This window comes from Microtus pennsylvanicus, chromosome 4 (genome assembly GCF_037038515.1).
Source record: "Microtus pennsylvanicus isolate mMicPen1 chromosome 4, mMicPen1.hap1, whole genome shotgun sequence".
NCBI lineage: Eukaryota > Metazoa > Chordata > Mammalia > Rodentia > Cricetidae > Microtus > Microtus pennsylvanicus.
The window spans coordinates 102329142-102350831 of NC_134582.1; the positions used below are offsets into that span (position 1 = coordinate 102329142).

The window sequence follows — 21690 nt, forward strand, 5'->3', positions numbered from 1 at the left end:
ATAGCTTTATCTTATTTCTAATTTCAATAAAATTGCTTCATCTTTTTGTTGCATCTTTACTGGTTTTGATGTTAGAGTATTCATCTTCTTTGAAAGTCTGGTAGAATTTTGCTGTGAATTCATGTAAGCCAGGATATAATACACAGAGATATTTCCAGGCCATGCAGTGCACTGTATGGTGGATATAAATTTTACTCAGAAAAAAAGGGTTTATATGCTTCATGGTGCTATCCAGAGTTGTAAGGATAGCTCCCACCTGGCAGTCCTAGAGCTGAGGTGAAGTACCTCCATCAAATTTAAAGACTGAGAGAGGCAGAGCCAGCACCCAAGGCTACCAAGACCAAGCTGCTTAGCATTTTAAGAAATGCTTCTGATCAAAAATTAATTTCATTTACACAATAAAGAAAAATTAAGATGGAAAAGAACTCTAAATGTGTCATAATGTTGGATAAATGTACGTAGGTTTGAAAGAGAAGAAAAAGAGTATAGAGAGTCATAAAATAAAGTTAATGCTTAAAAAAGGTAAAGTCTTTAAAGAGACAGATTACAGATAGTCAGAGATTAAAAGCAGTAAACAAAAAAATAAGCCATGTAAAAATGGAAAACTCACAGAGTCTGAATTATGTATGTTATTATGTTATCTTTGAATTTTTTGACTGTGAAGGAGCTAAGTAAAGAGAGATATCTCATTGTATGGGCTGCTAAGCTAAATCAACATGTATATTCATAAAGGTATTTTGACTTCTGAATTTGAGTCTAAGAACATGTTGCTTTGGAAAAGAGTTTCTTCTTTGTTTCCACAGAAGATGAGAACCTGTGGATTGCTTCAAGACCAATATGGTTTCATGGAACAAGACACCCTGAAAGGTTGCTGTGAATACCTCTACAAAAATTACTTTACCCAATAAACAGCAGGAAGAAGTTTGGAGAGAACTGTGCCCACATTCCCAAGTATTGTTTATAATTATTCTTTTACATTGAAAGGGAGATATGCTATAGAGATTTGCATGGGTATGTACCTTGATTTATTGATATAAATTTAAGATACATTTAGTTATACTGTGTATATATATTTCTGATCTTGATTAAGGTATTGTGTTTGTCCAGGCACTGATCCCACTGTTAGGTGTCACACAAATAGACCAAGTCAAACAATTGTAATACATTTGTAGAGGGCCTAGGTTGATTTCATGCAGGATACCTAGCTGCCAATCCAGACTGTGAGCTTTGAGACCAGGATAGCTGCTTCTGTGGATTCTCTTGTGATGGACTTGATCCCCATGACTCTTACAATCCTTCCTTCCCCTCTTCAACAGGATTTCCTAACACAGGGCTCAGTGCTTGGCTGTGGATCTGTGCAACTGTTTCTATCCGTCACTGGTTCCCTCATCACAATTGGGATAGTCACCAATCTGATTTCCAGAGAGGGCAAGTTCAAGGTACTTACCCTCTATTGCTCAGAGTCTTGGCTGTGATCATTCTTGCAGATTAGAGGGGCAGGTGGGGATGGTAATTTGAGGGTCAGATTAAGGATTAGTTGGAGGGATAAGTACTAAATTGAGATGTCTTGATATGGGTGTTGTTTTGGGCTAGGCTGGTGCAAGTGAAATTGCCGCTTTTTATTTTTAAATGAGACAACGATAACAAAATTCAAACGATAAAACGTTTATAGGATGCTACATATTTCAGAAGCAGATCAGATGGAAGAAGGCTTAGCAATTGTTCATTTTTAAATTCTTGCACTTTATGATGTTGAGATAAGTGTCAATCTTCTTATAGTCACCATCTAGGCAGCTGAGCTTGTTATAATAACCCAAAATGCGAACATCTTCATTTGCTGACTTTGGTGATGCCACTTCAGGCAAGGTAGGGAAGTTCACAGCTTCTGCATTTCTAGGGTAAAGCTGATTACCAAAAGCATAATCAACTATCAATTATATTTAAATGTTTTCGGTGCATATCCCATCTAAATGCTGAATAAAGATTTGTAAATTGTTAGAATTGTCAAAATCACCTAAATGTATGGATTTTCACTAATGTTGGAGAAGATAAATGCAAATTTGGTGTTTGCATTTTTTTTTCTATCTGATCAATTACATCTTACAAAGTTAAGGGATACACAGTCAACAAGTTATTTGATTTTAGATTTGGATTTGAGATGAGGACAATGAAAGAATAAATGTCCATTATGTCATTTAAGGAATGTACCTGTCCTCAACGGTCCTTGATTTTTCCTTTATTTTTTTTAATGGCTCCTGGTATTAAAATAATGTTCTTTTTTCTTCGTATTGAAAATATGTTTTTTCTCTTGCAATATATCTTATTTTTCAGCCAAATCAATTCTTTGTAATATATATACATATATATATATATGTATCCTTAACTTGAGAAGCAAGAATTTTTATACTTTATAAAAAAATGGTTTTTATATGGTTTAAGATGCAAATAGTCAAGGGATGATGATGCTAAAAATACCTACTCAAGTCTTTAAGTGTCTGTCTTTTGAACCAGAAATGCTATTGTTCAAATTAAAATTAGGAACAGGTTTTTTTTTTCTTTCTGAGAACCATGGTATGTGAGAGTCTGAATAAAACTCACCACAGAAGGTTGGAATTGCCAGCATTCGCTTAATAGTGTGCCTTTTAGATAGCTGCATGCCAAAGTACTTGCTTGTTTGTTTTTATTTTTAGTTTTTTAAATTTTTTTATTTTTCACAAATCAAAATGCTTCAAAATTTAATTATTCTTTCTTTTTGTCACCTCACTTATGAGAAGAAAAGTAAAGTTAGAACAGCTCACCACGTTGAGAAGAGTTTTGATGCCAACCAGCTGTCCAGAGCTCTTTTCCTTGATGTCTTTGACTTTGGAGATAACACCAGCAGGGACGCCTTTCAAGGCAGATAGTTCTTCATTCAAGTGTCGCAGAGGTTCTTCCCAGGCATTCAAAAGAGTGCCCACCCGATTCAGCAAGAAGCCAAACTAAGTGACCACATTTGAGCAATTACATTAGAATCATCAAAATAAAATCGAGTTAGATACAGACAGTTTTTCTTGAAAAGACTGAGATAAACTTCCCCTTTGTCGTTCAAATATGTATTTAAAACAATCTTTTGTATATAATACCAGCTGCAGAAGTTGTGGTATTGTGATAAAGAATTTTAGAGTAAATTAAATTCAGAAATGCCATTAGAGTTCTCTGTAGTAATTCTCATGAAATATAATCTCTTTCTTCACTTTGATTTTTCCACTTTCCTTCATAATTTCTCTGATTTTATTAAGAATTATAGAGATACAAAATGTATTTTTCCATTAAGCAGAACAAAGTGGACACATTCTAACTGTGCAGATATATAGGGCTGTATGATAATATTTAATCTACATCATATTGTGATGGTTTATACAGGAACTAGGAAGTGGGAGATTAAAAAATAATATATCACCACAGACATGAGTGTAGAGTTATAATCATACAGTGGAATCACAACACACTGCTCAACACTGCACTGTATACACTTTGCTCCTTTCTGTAGCTGACTTTTAGGCATGACACAGGTGAGAATAATTAGGACGCAGGATCAGAAACAGAAATTGAAAGAAAAGATACTCAGAAGCCAAGAAGAGATGGTGAACTAGTTTGCAATCCAAAGAACTGGAAATACAGGGTTCATTATTAACTTATGATAAATACAACTGTATTGGCATTGTCTAAGCTTGCATCAATATGTTCTTATCCTTTAAGGTCAATGACGGTTTAAAAACCCCAAAAGAATAATATGAAGTCTCACTGTTGGGTAATGGAAAAGGGTCCTTAATACGGACAATAATATGAAAATATTACTTAGCAGATTTCACTATATTCAGCTGTACTGCATATTTTTCCTTTCCTTGCATATTCTGTCTCCATTTTCCCAGAAATATGATTATTATGTCTATTGCAATACTTATTAAGAACTTACAGCATGATAACAGTGTACTGTTTCAAAAGTTTTGTTGAAAAATACAGGGAGTGTGGACTCACTTGTTTTTTCATGGCTTCGCTTTCTGGAATGGAGAGGGAAGAAGTGTGGCAGCGGATGAGGACTGTGTCATTGAACCCGTGGGCTTCAGCATAGTGGTTTTTCTGGAATTGGTGAAATATTCAGTTGAGCTTGGAAATTGTGAAAAGAGTAAATGAACAGAAAGCTAATGCATTTAAAGTAAGTGCTAAAAACCGAAACTAATATATTAAATAAATGAGCTTTGAGAACATTTTAATTAAAATACAATTATGTTTTCCCCTTCCTTTTCTCCTCTCCAACCCCTCCCATGTCCTCTTTTTCTAACTCCTCCTATCATCTCACTCTAACTCCTTCTAAATTCTTGGCATATAGTTTAAATCATTATTGTTATATCTACACACACACACACACACACACCACACACACTCAATCCAATGAGTCTGTTCACTCATTCACAGTGTTTACTGTCCATAAATGATTGCATGAATGATTATTTTACATTGCATAGCCAATTTGGGGGCTCATTCCCAGGGAATACTTTTAACTACACTTTAAGCTTTATCTGTAGCGTCAGTTTATATTCATCTAACTTTCATATTTCCCAAATCCTGTTCACTATTTCAGTGTTTCTAGAAGTTATGATTTGAGAAGCAGGGGTTAAAGCTAGCAATGCCCTAAATCACTATTTTTTTTTATGTACCATTTGTAACAAATGCCACCGTGTAAAGCATGCCTAGCAAATACCTTGGCACCTACACAAGAATATTTCACCTAAGTCATTAGGAATGTAGAATAATATTGCATTGGTTAGGACAAAATAAAGCTTAAACCCTGCACAGGCTTTAAAGAAATATAAACCATGAACCAACTAAAATGGAAAATTACTTTGCTTTTGCATATTAATCAACATTTAGTTATTTGTTATATACTCCTACATCTTTATTATTTGTAGTAGCTCTTATTTAAAACCATAATTAGAGAATTGTTTGATATTAAAAATATTTTTAGTATGATCTTGGTGGTGACCCCATTCAGGAAATGCAAGTGATTAGAACAACAAGATTTACGGTCAATTTTGTTATATGTATAAATGTTTCTGATGTAACTTTTACTTGATAACTGTTTTGTTATATGTAATTTTGCTATGTTAAGGTTAAAGCCTTCCTTTTTTTGTTTAAACAGAAAAAGGGGAAGTGATGTGGGAGTGTCATATATCAATCTGTTGATTTTATTGGCTAAGCAATAAAGGAACTGCCTCGGCCCATTTCATTGGTTAGAAGATAGGTGGGAGGAGTAGACAGAACAAAATGCCAGGAGGAAGAGGAAGTGAGGTCAGACTCCGCAGCTCTCCTCTCGGGAGCAGACGCCTTCAGAGAGACGCCATGCTACCTGCTCCAGGGAAGACGCACGCTATGAAGCTCCAACCCAGGATGGACTTAGGCTAGAATCTTCCCGGTAAGCGCACCTAGGGGCGCTACACAGATGATTAGAAATGGGCCAGAGCAGTGTTTAAAAGAATACAGTGTCCGTGTAATTATTTGGGGCATAAGCTAGCCGAGCCAGGCGGCTGGGGATTTGGGGACGCAGCCCCGCTGCCGCTCATATTACTACATAAAAGGACTTCTAATGACATTCTTCTATATTCATAGATCAGTGTCTCATTTAACCATCATCAGAGGAGCTTCCTCCTTCAGAAGAACAAATGCAGAAACCCACAGGCACACATTATGTTGAGAGTAAAAGACCTTGGACCACTCAGGACTAAATGGAATATTTCCATCAGATCTCTCTACTCAGAGGTCAGGGAACCCTAAAGAAAAGGAGATAAAAAGAATATAAGAACCAAAGTGGAAGGAAGACACCAAGAAACCAAGGCCCTTTAAATCAACATAGTTTGCTGTGGTGGTTGCACATGCCTTTAATGCCAGCACTTGGGAGGAAGAGACAGGTGGATCTCTGTGAATTTGAGGCCAGTCTGGTCTACAAGAGTTAGTTTCGGGACAGGCTCTACAGGTCCAGAGAAACCCTGTCTCAGAAGAAAATAATTTAAACATATTTAAACTCAACATAATTTAAACACATATAAAGTCACAGAGACTGAGGCAAGGTGCACAGGGCCTGTGCTGGTCTGCACCAGGTCCTTTGTGTCTATATTATTGTTTACAGTTTCATAGGATTCTTACGTGTATGAGCAAGATGGTCTTTGATTTTGTGCCTCCTCTTGAGCCCTTTTCTTTTCTTTTGTTTGTTTAGTTCAATTCTGATGTATTAGTTTTGTTTTTATCTTATCTTACTTCATTGCTCTCCCTAAGGAGCCTGTTTTTTCTAATGAGAGACATGAAGGGAGTGGACCCAGAGTGGGGTACATGGGGTGGATCTAGGAGGAATAGAGGGAGATGAAAGGGCAATTAGTGTATATTTTGTGAGAAAAATATCTATTTTCAGTAAAAGAAAAAACAAACAAGTAAACGAATAAAGTAATATTAGTGATGAATAGCCCCCTAGATAAAGGAAGCGAGAAACATTTCTCTTGTTATTCCTAGCATGTTTTTAATAGAGAATTAAAATGAAAGCAGAACAAGAGATGAACATTAAAATAGTAGTGTTTCAGTCAATAGTCTACATTTTTTGCAACTGTCCTCTTATTGGCTTCACAGTTCAGTAGCTGCTGTTTTCTTATCCTTTGAGAAGGAAGGCCTGTTTCAGATTTAGATCATGGTGTGCTTTCCTATAGGATAGGCTGTATCACAGCCATTGTGATGGAGGCCTGATTTGTTATGAAGCCCGATGTCAGTGGGGGTACTTACAAATTCAGTGAGCATTTTTGAAATTTTTTGGCTGATTTCGTGAGACTGACTGCCTGCTACATCAAACATGTCTCCCAAGGAATTAAAGCAGCGGCCATTCCTCATTGCGCACATGGGTACAGATGCCACCTTCTCCCACAGAAGCTGGTTGGACAGCAGGAGTAGGAGCAGTGTCCCTGTTAAAGAAGAAGAGTGACTCTGAGATATATTTCTGTGGGGTTATGAAAGGCATCCTGTCAATGGAAGCCTTATGTGGTCAAAGTGGCCTCCTACCAAGAAACTCTTTTGAACACTGTAGGAGTAATTCAATTGGAAAACTAATCTAAGTAATCATATTTTCTCAGATTTCTATTTCGAATCATGAATGTCCTTTTTACAATTTATTAAAACTACACCCAAAAGTGTTCTGTATTCTAAAAGCATTTGGAGCTTAATTTAAGTCAAGGCAGGGTACCAAGCCTTTCTGTTCAAACCATTTAATGTCTAGTGAATTGCTGATATTTTCTATAATAAGAGATGTTATGAGTTTGTAGCATTTAAAAATATATTTGTTTTATTTTAAGTATAGCAGTGTTACATGTCAGACAAAGGCATCAGATTTTTGAGAATTAGAGTTACATATAGTTGTGAGCAGCCATGGAGTGCTGAGAACCAAACACAAGTCTTGTTCAAAAGCAGCTACAGCTCTTAACCACTGAAACAGGATCTAAATTTGTCTACTATCAGTTTGGGGCACCAGTATAAAAAGAACAGCTCTGTGAATTAGCTTTATCTTCAAGTTAGATGGGAACAAACCCACAATTGTTCAATAATACTAACAATGTAGAGTTATGCCACAATCTGAAATAAATAATTCTGTACCATAATGTCACATTTTCTTCTTTTTCAATATTTACATACAGTTTTAATATTTTTTATAATGACCAAGATTGGCATCATCATCAATTTACTTTTGAATGATGGACATATCAATATTTAACACTTTCAATATGATAAATCAGTATCTATTTATTACAAAGAAAATTCTATTACTTTTAGTGACACTAGTCTGATAAATGGATTTGGAAATGTGCAACTGAAAATTAGGGAATTGTTAAATTTTATTCATGGAAAGATAAATAAAAATATCAAATTATTCTGTAGTATACAAGATAGCCAGGCACCTTTTAAAAGTAAGTCAAAATGTTACACACACACATACATACATATGGACACACACACGTACACACACACACACACCAGACACAGACACAGACACACACACAGGTACACACATACACACGCTCACATTTATCATCTATAGGATTTTAAAAACCTAACAAGAGCTAATAATTTTGTTTTGTCACTTCATAAAATCCAAATTATTCTTATTGATAATCCATATTACTTGTAAACAAAAGGGAGTATAAGCAATTGTACGCTCTTTTCTGTTCTTTAAAATTTTTTTGTACGTTCTGATGTTCAGTTCACATTCCCCAACTCTTCCCACACCCAGGAACCATGCAACTTCATCACTTGCACAATTTTGTGTCATTAGAAAAACAAAACCAAAACATTTAAGACCAATTTGAGCTAACCAAATATTCTTTGATGTTCAGTCTTATACCAGAGCATGTTCAAATCATGAGGGGATACACATTTAATAAACTATCTTTTCCACTCCCAACAATTGCCTATGGCTTCACGGGTAGAGGATTGTGTGTTCAGTTTCCTTGCAGCTCTGGTATTTTCTCTCGTGTAAACTTGCTCAGGGTTTATGCATGGTGAAAGAGTATTTGCCTTGAATGGAATTTTAATGCTGTATAAATACATATTTGTTATCGTCATTGACTTGTCCCCAGGATAAAATATGAATGCGTCATTCCAGTCAAGCAACTCATAGCAGAGACCCAGTAATGAGTGGATGCTACCTTTTCCTTCTGTAATTGTTAGAAATTCTACCTATATGGTTTCATTACAGTTAAAAGTGTCAATGTTTGAAATTCTGACTTTGTGAAATTTATTATTCCATGTTCTAAAACTTAATGTGTCATTCAGAGTTGTGTAGACATACAACTCCAAGAACCCCTGGTCTGAGAGTTGTTGTATAGTTGCTATCTAGAGAAATGATTAGAAAGTACTTCTTACTTACTTTATCTTTTTCTTTTCTGGGTCTGGTATTAAAAAATACCTATTCCCTTCTTATATGGGGGAAATAACACTGTAAAAAGTAAACTATCCAAACCAGCTTTGTACAATCATGCAATGATTAAGGTCAACTGGAGGAAGTTGGGAGAAGAACTACTTACAGGAACGTGGTTGAGTAAAGGACAGCTGCATCTCCGTGGAGTCCCACCACAGCTTCGCTGCTGATTCAGGGAAGCTGTTGACCAAGTCCCGTCTCCAGTTAACTTTCCACCTCCTATATAGTGCAGCACATCATCCCCAAGGCCAGACACTGCTAGGGGGCAGGAAGAAGTAATGTCTGGAATTCAAGTTGAGGATACCATTACTCTCACCCATCATTAGCTAATAGCCTCATTACAACAATGATCAACCTAGGTATATAGGTATTATTTACCTCGTTGTTAGGTCATCACTATGGTTCATGTTGTGTTGTAAATCATCAGAGCTGTTTCTGAGCCATGAAGAGTGCTGCGAATTTCTTATCACATCTACAGTCTCTCTGATAATTCTTCTGTTTCTTGTACATTACAAAGGTAGGCAAAGCCTATAAAACTGTGCTTAAATCAAATTCAAACATATTTGTGTGTTCGTACAGCAGTTTTGCCACTCTTAGGTGAATCTATGTATCTGGCTTGGGTTGGTAATGGCCCTCTTGGACTGAGCAGGTCCCTTAGAGACACTTCTTAGCAGTGGCCATCATAATACCACATAATACTATAAAACCCAACTGTAACTTTGATACCTTTTACCTGTCTCAGCACATGTGGCATGGACTAGAACATGCGGCATCTCATTGCATGGTCTCTTATATTTAATACTGTTTGCATCCGACTCACTGACAATATTCTGTATTATATGGCCAATGGGGCCTCACTGATTTACAGGTCATGGGAAACTAAGTAAATAATTTATGTCATATTTCAGTAATCTTGAGATTTTAGCTAATACTTCTTCCAACCATGCTAGATAACTGCTTTCAAATTGCTAATTGCTATCTTTGCTTGTCCATGACTTTCCAAATCTGAACAATACTAGATGCTACCTTCAAACAATAGAACCTTAGAGATAGTTATCAGAATCAATGAAGGCCCAGTTTTACCTGCAACAAACAAACGAACATTGGCTTGAGTTGAGTATTTTCCTGAAACATTAATCAAGAAAGCAAGCAAAGCTCCTATTATTAAGTTATGATAAATAATGAAGACTCACAGTTGTTATTTCACTTGTATCCTCCAAAGTACAAAGTTGTCAAAAACAACGTGTACCCCACACTGCCTTATTTATCTAAAAAATACATCATCAGTATGTTCATATTCATTATTGAATTAAATGGATTAAGAATAGCCTACGAAGCTATGGCGCAGAACTTCTCTGCTGTTTACACAGTTTAGTAGCTCTTGTCCTCTCCCAGTGAAGGATTATTATTGTCTGAAGTTCTGATTATGATGTTTTCCGCTCCAATTTATCATGCATCCCAGTGATTAAAGTTGTGACACCGGATGTAGACTGGCAACAGACTAGGAATAATTTAGGAGACAAACCTCTAGAGATTACCCTCAGAAAGATTTGTTATCTGGCTACTTAAGTGGCAAGGAATTGCCCAGATGGAATGACTAGGACTAGGGGATTTCAGCAACAACATTGTACCCTGCAGCTTCTAGATCCTGGAAGCAGTATGACCAACTGTCTCACCTGTCTTGCTGTATTCAAATATGTCCTCTTGCAGTACGAACCACAATAAACTCTATGTCATGAAAGGGTTAGAGATTTTTTTAAATAATGTTCATCATACCAAAGAAAATGGAATTTTAGCAAAATTCATCACTTACTATGACATTAATATTCGTCATCTTGAGGCAATTTTGTAAGGCCATTGAGCAATCTTTGTGGAGTAGACCCCCACTGGTTGTCATGTACTGGGGTAAATTGGGGACAGGGTCCATTCGCTTACACAGAAGTGTGTGACATCACCTGACTTCTTGTGTCTGACCGGCTCCAGGCTGACCCTGTGGCTATATCTTACTTATCAGCCACGCATGTCCGCTGAAAGGTCTCAGAGCTGGAAGAACAATGTTCATACCGAAAGCCTCTCATTTCCCATAATAACAGACGTTCCACTTGGTTTTGTCTCCACAAGTAATTCTCCCCAACATTGGTACACATTCTGCATTTGAACAGGTTAGACACATTTCCACATCAACTATCATAAATTTTACACATTATGATGTTTGGTAGCCTTAATTACCCATTCCTAGCTAAAACTGAATCCATGTTACTTTAATGTTGTTATGTCTATATCTATATTCTGCTGCTTACTGTCTCTGAAAAATTTCAGAGCTGTCAAGAATTTATGCTCAGTTAGGGGAATGTTCACCAAGACAGCAGCAGTCAGTTCATTAATAGAATCAATACACCCATAATTTTATTGTGGCGGCATCCAGTCAGCAGTATATCCAGTCACCCGTATATGCCAGCAATAGCAACCGTTCTCCAAATGAAATGTGTGTATTGGCTCCTACTGATGGCATCTCCTTTACCACAGCAACAGGTTCACTGCTAACACCTGTATCTCTTACTCTCTTTCATGAAACTGTGCTCTTGACATCTCAGTCTTTAGAGACATATATATGAGTTATATATCCCTCCACCAACCTGTCCCTGGAGACTTTGCTTTGAAGCCATCCCAAGCTGTTCAAATACTTCTTTCTGGAGCCCCCTTTTCTTTACACATCCTGCCTCAGGAGCCCTTTAGAAGCTCAGTTTTCACTCCAGTCACTGTTGCTCTGGTCCTTGTCAACCTCTCTGGTTTGTACTTCAGCCAGGAGAAGAGATAGTCGGAGGAGACACAGAGGCGTCCCTCCTGCACTACTCACCACGACCATGTTTGTACTCACAAAGGTCGTTTCTTGTTCCGCCACACAGCGGCTGAGAGCTGATGCCTACATTTGAGTAACTATACAACCATGTACCCAAAAAGGAATAAAATCTTCCCACAAGGAATCCTGCCCGAAATGTAATTCTTCTAGAATTTTAGTCAAGAGCTCTAAACTGTTTCGCAGTGCTCCTAAAAATGTAGAGAGTTTCAAAATATATTCAAATGTTGATCACACAGTAAATTTAAAACAGGACACAATCCTCTATTTAAACTTCATACTTTATCTCCTCTCATGATTTATTACAAGGTCATGTCACTTGACTCCAAACTTAAATGCGGAAATAGAGATTAAAATAAAATCGGAACAAATAAATATAAAAACCTGTTACATGAAACAATACAGAAAGTGAGTTTTCTGTTGAGCAAATGTGAATGTTCTTGTCAAATAACCAAACTAATTGGAACAAGTGCATATGTGAGCTATAAGGGTTCACTGTGGACTCTGTAACTCATGAAATTACACAGCTAAAATGTTCATTGATAAGAAATAAAATAATAAGAATTTACATCTCAAACGTAGAAGCTACCATTCTCTTCAATTTTTTTAGATATATGAGTTATAGACAAGTAACATTTGAGAGAGATTGAACCCAGGGAAAATATCTCAGCAGTTAGCATTTCATCCATTTTAAACACTAGGAACAGTCAATCAAAATTTTGTTCCTGGCTGCATTAAGCCTCAACTTCTGCTGTACATCCAAGTCCATAAATAACTTTGTTTATTCCCCTTATTTTCTTTTTTTCCACTTTTTAAATAGATTTTTATTAGCTCTACATTTTTGTCTGCTCCCCTTCCTGACTCTCCCCTGCCCCAAGGTCCTCATGCTCCCAATTTACTCAGGAGACCTTGTTTTTTTCTACTTACCCCTTATTTTCGAAATATTTGGGAAACAAACTGATAACAGAAAATAGACTGATCAATTTTAGCCCAAAAAACATGTTGAGTAAGAAAGAAAAATTTATCTAATTTAATTACAACTTCAATGCCTTCTGCAATTTAAAAATTTATCCAAAGTCATGAATATGGAATATATCACATATGGATGGGAATGATAGAAATACTAACGGTACACTTCTAGGGGCATTCTTAGGTTGTATTCATTCTCTAGTACCCTACAGATACCATGAAGCATAAAATCCTTATCGTTGCCAGTGTGGAAAATGCTGTGGCTGCTTCATCAATTCATTGGAAAGCTGAGAGTGGATGGTATTTTTGTATGTTCTAACATGAATAAGGAGCTCATAATCTCCCTATTCCTCTGGACCTGTCAAAACTACAAATTTTGTAAGTGTTCAGGTAACATACTAATACACAGGTGGTAGAGTTTGGAGTTTCAATGTAGATTATCCCCATTCCAGCCAGGGATTTAGCAGAGAATGACATTTACAGCAAGGGACACTTTGCTAGGTCTCAGTGACAGAGACTTTCAGGTAGATTGAATTTTTTATGTGAGAAATCATTGAAGATAGATGAAAAGGACAAAGAAGAAAAATTGATCACTCAAAGGAAATATGGCAAAGACTAAGTTGATCTCAAAGCAAAGTTTTAGAGAATATTAATAGAGTGACTATTGGGGGGGATTGTATGGAAACCTAATTCATTAAAACCTTCCTAAAATATATACAAATATGAAAGTTATCTAAGTGAAATTTCCAAACAGTGGAGGAGATGGAGGCCCTTGACACCAAAAAAGATTTCTAGTACCAGGAATGGGTCAGATCTAACTGAGTTGTTGGCTGAAGGAGTTCCATGGAAGTATCCATACAAAAGCTCTCCACAAACAGATGGTAAAGCCTTATTATTGAATACAACACCTACAAAACTCATTGAACACAGAGAAGTGGATCTGGTGCCTACTTAGAACCTGTAGTCATGTGGACTAATGTTCACATTAATGGGAGGAACACTTTACTAGAGGAAAAAGATGAACACCAATTCAACTACAAAGCCTTCCATCGACTATAGTGACATACCTACAGTACATGCTGCTGCAGTGGTGGCCTCAAGCATGTGGAAGTAGTCAACCAAAGTCTGACTTGAGGTAAGGCCCCCTCTTTGAGATGGAACCCCCATATCTAATGCTTTTTGGGGCGGGGGCAAAGGAACATAGTAATAAAATGAAAGGGGTATCCTAATAAAATCCTCCTAATGGCACTCTGCTATCCTCATAGATCAATGCCTTGTTCAGCCACCGCTAGAAAAGTAGTCTGCCCCAGATGATACCCAGCTAGGCACATGTACGAGTGAGAGAGCTTGGCACACTCAAATCCCTCCCCTCAAGGCTCTGGAAACTCTGTGGAAGAGGAAGTAGAAAAGGTGTTAAGAGCCAGAGGCTTGGAGAACACGAAGGAATCAAGGCCTTCTGGACACAAAAAGGCTGGCATGCCTATGAACTCACAGAGACTGTGGCAGCAAGCATAGGGCCCACAGAGGTCTGCACCAGATGGGGTCCTAGAGCTGAAAGAAGCAGACATATGACCCCAATCATAACCCACATGCTATCTCTAATTGATACAATAAATATCAATTTATTGATTAAATAAATTAAATAAATAAATAATTATTTTTATTCACAAATAAAAAATTTGTTCTCTCCAAGACAGTCTCACTGGAGGAAAAAAAAAACATTCTTTAGTAAAGTCTGTACTTCAAGCAGTAGATGGGCAACATGAAACAAACTCATCGACATCTTTGGGGTTCTTTCTCCAATATTGTTAAATCAGGACATTTTTTTAAAAAACATATAGGTCCTTTATAACTTCCAGTTTCATATTTTTATGGAATACCTTTGTGTGTAAATGTGTGTTTCTGTGTCTGAATGTGTTTCTTTCTTTTTTTGTTTTGTTTTTTGTTTAATTTTGTAAATTAGTTTTTATTGAGCTCTATATTTTTCTCTGCTCCCCTCCTTACCTCCCCCCCCCTTCAACCCTCTCCCAAGGTCCCCATGCTCTCAATTTACTCAGGAGATCTTTCTCCAGATAGGTTTTCTCTGTGCTGCTTTTGAGCCAGTCCTGGAACTAGCTCTTGTAGACCAGGCTGGCTTCGAACTTACAAAGATCTGCCTTTCTCTGCCTCCCGAGTCCTGGCATGCACCACCATCGCCTGGCCTCTGTATGTGTTTCTTATGCTTCTTCTTTGGCTCTTTTTTCTGTTTGCTTGTTTTGTTCTATTCCAATTTGTTTTTGTTTTATTTTATTATATTTTTATTTCTTAGATGTCTGTATATTTTCTAAGGAGAGGCAGAAAGTGTATAGAGCTGGAAGGGAAGGGAGACAGGGAGGAACTGGGAAGAGTATGGTGAAGGGAAACCCTAATCACAATATATTATATGAAAAAAATCTATTTTTTCAGAAGTAAATTTTAATAGAGTGCTAGGGTCTGTGTTCCTGGACTCCGGGAGGCTATCAAGTCTGATCAAGGGTTTATTGATTAAAGGACGCCATGCCAATGGTGGTGTTATATTTTTGTTTCTCAGGACACTGTGTTGGTGAATGACAGCCCAATGAAAACCAATGCATGCTAATCTCTAAATGTATGCTGATGGAACGGAAGGTAAAAATGATTCCCTCTGTTGGGCAAATATACTGCCACAGATTTTTATCTTCCATGAAAGAAAGTCATCTAGAAGGAGGTGTACTGCTCGGACTTATTCATCCAAGAGTGGACCCTTTTATCACACAAGTCTAACCAAAGAAGTCCATGGAACATTGGTGAAGGAGCATCTTCTGTGGCAAGTGAGAATGTTCTTGCTGTTTATTGAATATAACTTGAGTTCTACCCCCAGAGATTCTATTGTCCATATGCATCCTTCCCAGACAAGGAAGCAAAATTGACCAAGAGAATGACAGTTACTATAAAAATTCAAATATGATACCTCATCCCATTAACTGAGGTCATTGGAGGAAATAACTGATATAACAATGAAACATTTTTCTTTTAATTGTAGCTAATTTTGTTTTTGTTGATGCTGTTGTTTATTTTAATCTCCTTAAATTCTGAATACAAATAAGGAGCTCACACTTGCTTGGAGGGCCTATTGGGTGTTCAATGACCTGGTTCATCCTCTACAAGCTTCTAGTATGTCAATTTAACAGCTACTGTCTTACAGACCCAGAGTACCAAAATCATATATAAAAACAAAAAATGTGCAGTTGGGGACTTGCAGGAAGACACCATTCATGAGTAGAAAAAGTAACCCTAATTATTAGATGATTGAAGGAATATATGCTTAGAGTGTTTATCTTAGTACTAAGTTAAGTCTTATTGGTGATGCTATACTAAAAGTAAGAATGGTTATGGGCCAAACTTTCTGCATTGGACAGCTAATAAAGGGTCTCATCTTGGAAGAGGTTAATTATCATCCTCCTAGACCTCAGCACATAACTATAGTTCTTTGTCTATTGAGATGACACAGAAAATTCCCACTTTCACACAGACATAGCTTTTGACACTGCTATTGTTCTGGGCCTGTCGATTCATCCATTTCTAAGAGAGACTGAAGACTTCCACGTATTCTGCCTCTTACAATATTTTCAATCCTCCTTCTGTGACATTTCTTAAACTGTAGATGTAAGATACACACGATCTATAAAAACAGACTCAATAGAGTGTGTGTATGTATTTGTGCATGCATATGCAAATATAATAAAAGAAAAATAGACTATCTGTAACTGCAGGTGTGTCTCCCACCTGCCAGTTCCCAAATACCCACTCTGAGGCCTAATATTAACTACAAGCTGTTTGGCCTATTAAATCAGACATATTATTAAGTAGCTCTTACAACTTAGATTAACTCATTTCTATTATTCTACATGTTACCACAAGGCCTGTGACTTGTTACCTCTCATCTTGTTTCTGCAGCAGTTGCCAACATCTCCCTCACTCAACCTTCTTTGTCCCTGTCTTTCTGTTTGAATTTCCCACCTATGTCTATTCATCCTGGCTATTGACCAAATCAGCTTCTTTATTAACCAATGTTAATAAATACATTCAAAGCATGAGAGAGACATCCCACATCAGCTATCATCCTCAAGGGGAAAGTACATGTTAAGGGTTTGAGGGAAAATAGTTGGGGAAGGAAAGGGGGGAGTGACATAAAACAATTTTAATTTAAAATGTTAAAGAGAGTGATTACAGAAAAGCAAAAATTACCTACAAGTAAGATGACAGAAATTTTTCCACTCTATCCTGATTACACTATATTTGAAATGTTTAATGGAGTAGTTACAAAACAATAAGACAACATACATGCTATTTCTTTTCATTATCATTTTTATTTATTGCTCGAGCATTGACTGTATGCATATAATATGTTTTGACCAAATCCAGCCTATACTCTCTCCTCTCAAGTATTCTCATTCTTCTTTGCCACTTTGTCGCCCAACATCATGTACGATTGCAACCTACTAAGTTCTCATATTGCTGCAAGAAGGTATATGAATATAAAGCTATGGACAGCCTATCAGAACTATATCCCCCTCTATAAAACTGACACTCCTTCCACAGAAACCACCAATTTACAAAGCTTATCAGCTAGGGATAGGACTCTGTTCTGGAATTTTGTTAGTCTTGATCATGTACAATGTTATCATATCAGTCATGGTTGTGATTCTTGCTCGTAAAGAGTTTGTATGGTCCAGAAAATACTTTTGTAAGAATGATACACTAATATACATGAATATATGTGTATATATGAATAAAAATGTGTATATAAATGAATACACATATGCATATATATATATATATATATATATATATATATATATATATATATATATATATATACAATCACTCTTATGAGTGTTGAAAGCTTCATTTATCTGTGGTTATGAAGAAAACTATTTAAGGGACAGTTTAATTACTCTAACCATTTATCAGAAATGAACTAGTAGACACTTATGACCTATTTAGACACACTTTTTTGGATAAATTGGCAATGCCAATCATGAGTTCTGCTTTTAGAGATGGACTTAAGTTTAGGATAATGCAGCTGGCTACTTTCATAACATTTGCTCCACTATTAGATCAATGGGTATTTATTGCCAGGTAAATTTCAACTGTAACTAGTATAGTGCATAGAAGAAAAAAATCTTAATTACATTTCTAACTTGGAGAGTGGATAGTACTTTCCAGCTCTGTGATAGCCATTCAGAGAAAATGAAACTTCTGTGTTAGTATAGGCTAGATATCTTCGTGATTCAAATCCAAAATATCTTTGGCAATAAGATCTTACTGATATTTTCCAGAGGGAAAGCAAGAGTGATAACTTTCCTTTTCAGTATTTTAAGGGTCTGTGATAACACACTTTCCAGTACCTCAAACACAGGTAAACCACATCTGATCAGGCTTTTTGTTTGATAGCAAATGTAGGATGTAGGAGAGGAATTATTTCACTACATAGAATAACTCAACTGATATTTTTGATACATGTGTAGTTTTGGAAGATTCTACAATTGTGTGTTTGCATATAGCTTTTCCAAAGAATTTTAATGTTAATGGTACCTCTCTATTTCTGTTCTCTACCCTACCACCCCATCGACACTTCAGATAAAACTTGCTCTTCTATCATTTCTTTCATCCCTTTAGATAACTTGTATTCTACTATCCTTCTTACCTTTATCTATGATCACTTTTTAGTTTATTAAGTTCTACAGACACTATTTAAACCCAGTATCTAAATATTCTCAGGTAGGATCCACATATTAAAGATAAAATCAAACATTTGTCTTTCCAGCTCTGGAATACTTCCTTCACAATGGCTTATTTTTGAAGTTTCACCCATTCACCTAAGAATTTCAGTTTTATTTACAACTGAATAATATTCCACTGTGTATATCTGCCATATCTTATTTCCTGGCTATAGTGAATAGAACTTCAATGGAATGAATGAGTATCTCTGTGTTAAGATACACAGTTCTTTCTGTTAAGCCCAAGAGCAGGATAGCTGGATTATATAGTAGGACTGTTTCTAGCTCTTTGAGGAAACTCCATACTGATTTTCATGCCAATCTACCCTCCTAAAGGTCAAAATATCTTATTAGCGAATAACCAATTTCTTCTCTCACTGAAGAAAAATGACAAAATAAGAGAAGCAACAGCCTTCACAGCCCTCTGCTTCCTAATTGTGGAAGCAGTGTGACCAGTCACCTCACCTATGGTGCCATGATCAACTGTGCTTCCTTGAAGCATAAGCCACAATAAACTCTTTCTCACAAAGGCACTTTTGTTGGGTTATTGATTATAGCAGTGGAAAAACAGAATTTGTAGCAATGTTATTACCTATGAGTCACTAGTTTTTATCATCTTGAGGCATTTCCCTTCCCCAGGATCACTGAGCTGGCAGCTCCTATTGCATACACTGGTCAGGAGAGGGCCCATTCTCATCTGCAGAACTTTCGTTATACTACCTACCTCCTTGTGTCTGACTGACTCCAGGCTGAGTCTATAGTCATATCCTGTTTACTGTTTCCTCTTGTCTCCTTACAGGGCCCAAGGCTTAATGAACAATTCTCACATGCAGAGGCTCTCATTTCGCATTTACCATATAAGTTCAACCTAAATTTCAATCTAAATTCAAATCTTGGGTGATAGCCTACAATTCTAGTATACAACATGTGTCCTAGAAAGATACCTACCATAAGCTTAATATCATTCTTTATATTTTTTTTACCATATAATGTTTGGTAGACATGATTATCAATGCCTATTTTAAGTTAAATCCACTTATGTGTAATTATTTTTACCTCAATTTATATACCCAACTACTTACTGTTTCTGATGAATTTCAAGATTGTCATGAATCTATACTCTAACCGGGGCAGCTTTTGCAGCAAGAGCACATTCAACACATTAGTAGAAGCTCAATACTTTCATAATTTACAATGAGTGTCCAGTTACCAGTGTTCTGTGCCCATTTATGAAAATGATACCGACTGTTCCACCAAGGAACTGCTTGAAGTGATTCATATTCTCAGTGATACTTGTTTTATCATGTTACAAATATCTTCACCTCGTCTTCTCTTGAATGACTTTTTCTCTTGACTTTTTAGCCTCTTAGAAACACATTAATATCACATCTGATCTTCCATCAAATCTTCTCTAGAAATTTTGTTTTCCTTATAATTTATTTCGATAATAATGTCTTTGTTTCTTTACCTTTATATTCTCCCCATTTAATACTCTTCCTCCCTTCCTTCTTTCTGTTTCTTCATCTCCCTATATTTGTCTCTTTCTCAGAAAAAAAAACAGAACAGAAAGAAAATCAAAACCAACAATAAAAACAGTAGGACAAAATATAGCCAAACAAAATAATATGAAACAAAATTCCACAAAACAAAACAAAAATAATAACAACAGCAAAGCCATGTATTTCATTTTGTGTCAATCAGCCACTCCGGTGCATGGAATCTGCCCTGATATACCCATTCAAATGAAAAAAAAAAACCTAATTTTACCTTTCCTAGCAAGTAACACTTGCAAATAAGTTATTGGTTAGGCATGATACCCAAAGTCCACTGTTCCATCTCTGTGTTGGGAATCCTGGTTTGAACATTCAAAGGTTTTATTTATTTTTCCGTAGGCACTGAAAGTTCATATGTCCATCAGTCCCATTATATCTTGAACACACTATTTCCTTGGTGTCATACATCACTTATCTGTTAAAAAATTTCTCTCTCCCTTTTTTTTATTAGATTCTTGAGACTTGAGGAAAGGAGTTTGATGCATACATCACATTTAGAACTGGGTGCTCCAATCTCTCCTACTCTTTGGATATTGCCCAGTTGTGGTCTGTATTAATTCTCATCTACTGCAAAAAGAAGCTTTTCTAATGATGATTCACCAATGCACTGATTATGATCATAGTAAAATGTCACTAGGAATCATTTAATTGCTATATTCCTTTATCAGAATAACAGTAGTATGTATTCCTTTGGGCCCATGATTTATGTGTCTCATGTTCTTTTCCACTTTAGGAATGTTGGGCATAGGGTACATCTCATAAAATGGGCTTTAAGTCCAATTTTTATGAAAATGATTGGTGACTTGTACTATATCTGTGACACTATTGCCCAAGTATATTTTGAAGGCAGGTCTCTGATTTAGGTCATATGATTTATAGCTGAGTGATATTCATGATTACTAATCACATTTGTATGAAGAATACCTTCAAATACCATAAATAAGAGTCAGTAGAGTTAAAGTTACTAGGTGGGCAACAGCTCAACTTCTCCACAGTAGATGTTGATTTCATAATAAGACTTTACCATCAGGTTATGGATAACAGCGGATGGCCTTGGCTATAGCTTCTAGTGCATTGGGGTCAACAGGACCCCTTTGATCAATTGCTCAACAAAATGTAACCTTTTTCTGGCATTGGAAATTTTATTTGCTGTCATAAGATGTCTAGTTGGGGCATTGTCTCCCTATTATATGATGACTCCTTTTAAATTTCTTTCATATGTGCATATATTTTAACTGTCTGTAGCAGTGGGTTTCCATATACTTTAAAAAAATGCTTTAAGTATTTATGTTAAAGCCATTCCAATTCTCCCCAAATACTTCTTTCTATGAACAATTTCCATAATCTTACTTTAATTACCCCATTTCAATTACTTCAGCACTTGACAAGCCCAATTGACATTCCTGTCACTGTTACTCTAATCCTTCTAGACCAATCTGGTTCAATGTGAAATTTCAGGCAAGAGAAACGATACTCTGAAAAGAAATACAGGAGAACCTTCTTGCACCTCTTATTCTATTATCGTGTTTGTGCTAACAGAGTTAG

General features: G+C 36.4%; 1 protein-coding gene across 1 annotated transcript; it reads right to left on the reverse strand.

The window, feature by feature from the left end:
• Positions 1–1712: 1712 nt before the first annotated feature.
• On the reverse strand, positions 1713–9123 carry LOC142849048 (prolactin-2C2-like). The gene is made up of 5 exons (XM_075971165.1): positions 9093–9123; positions 6805–6980; positions 4018–4119; positions 2799–2978; positions 1713–1904 (listed from the first exon to the last, which is right to left on the reverse strand). The coding sequence occupies exons 1-5, from the start codon at positions 9121–9123 to the stop codon at positions 1713–1715; spliced, it is 681 nt and encodes a 226-aa protein (XP_075827280.1).
• Between the last annotated feature and the right edge of the window lie 12567 nt (positions 9124–21690).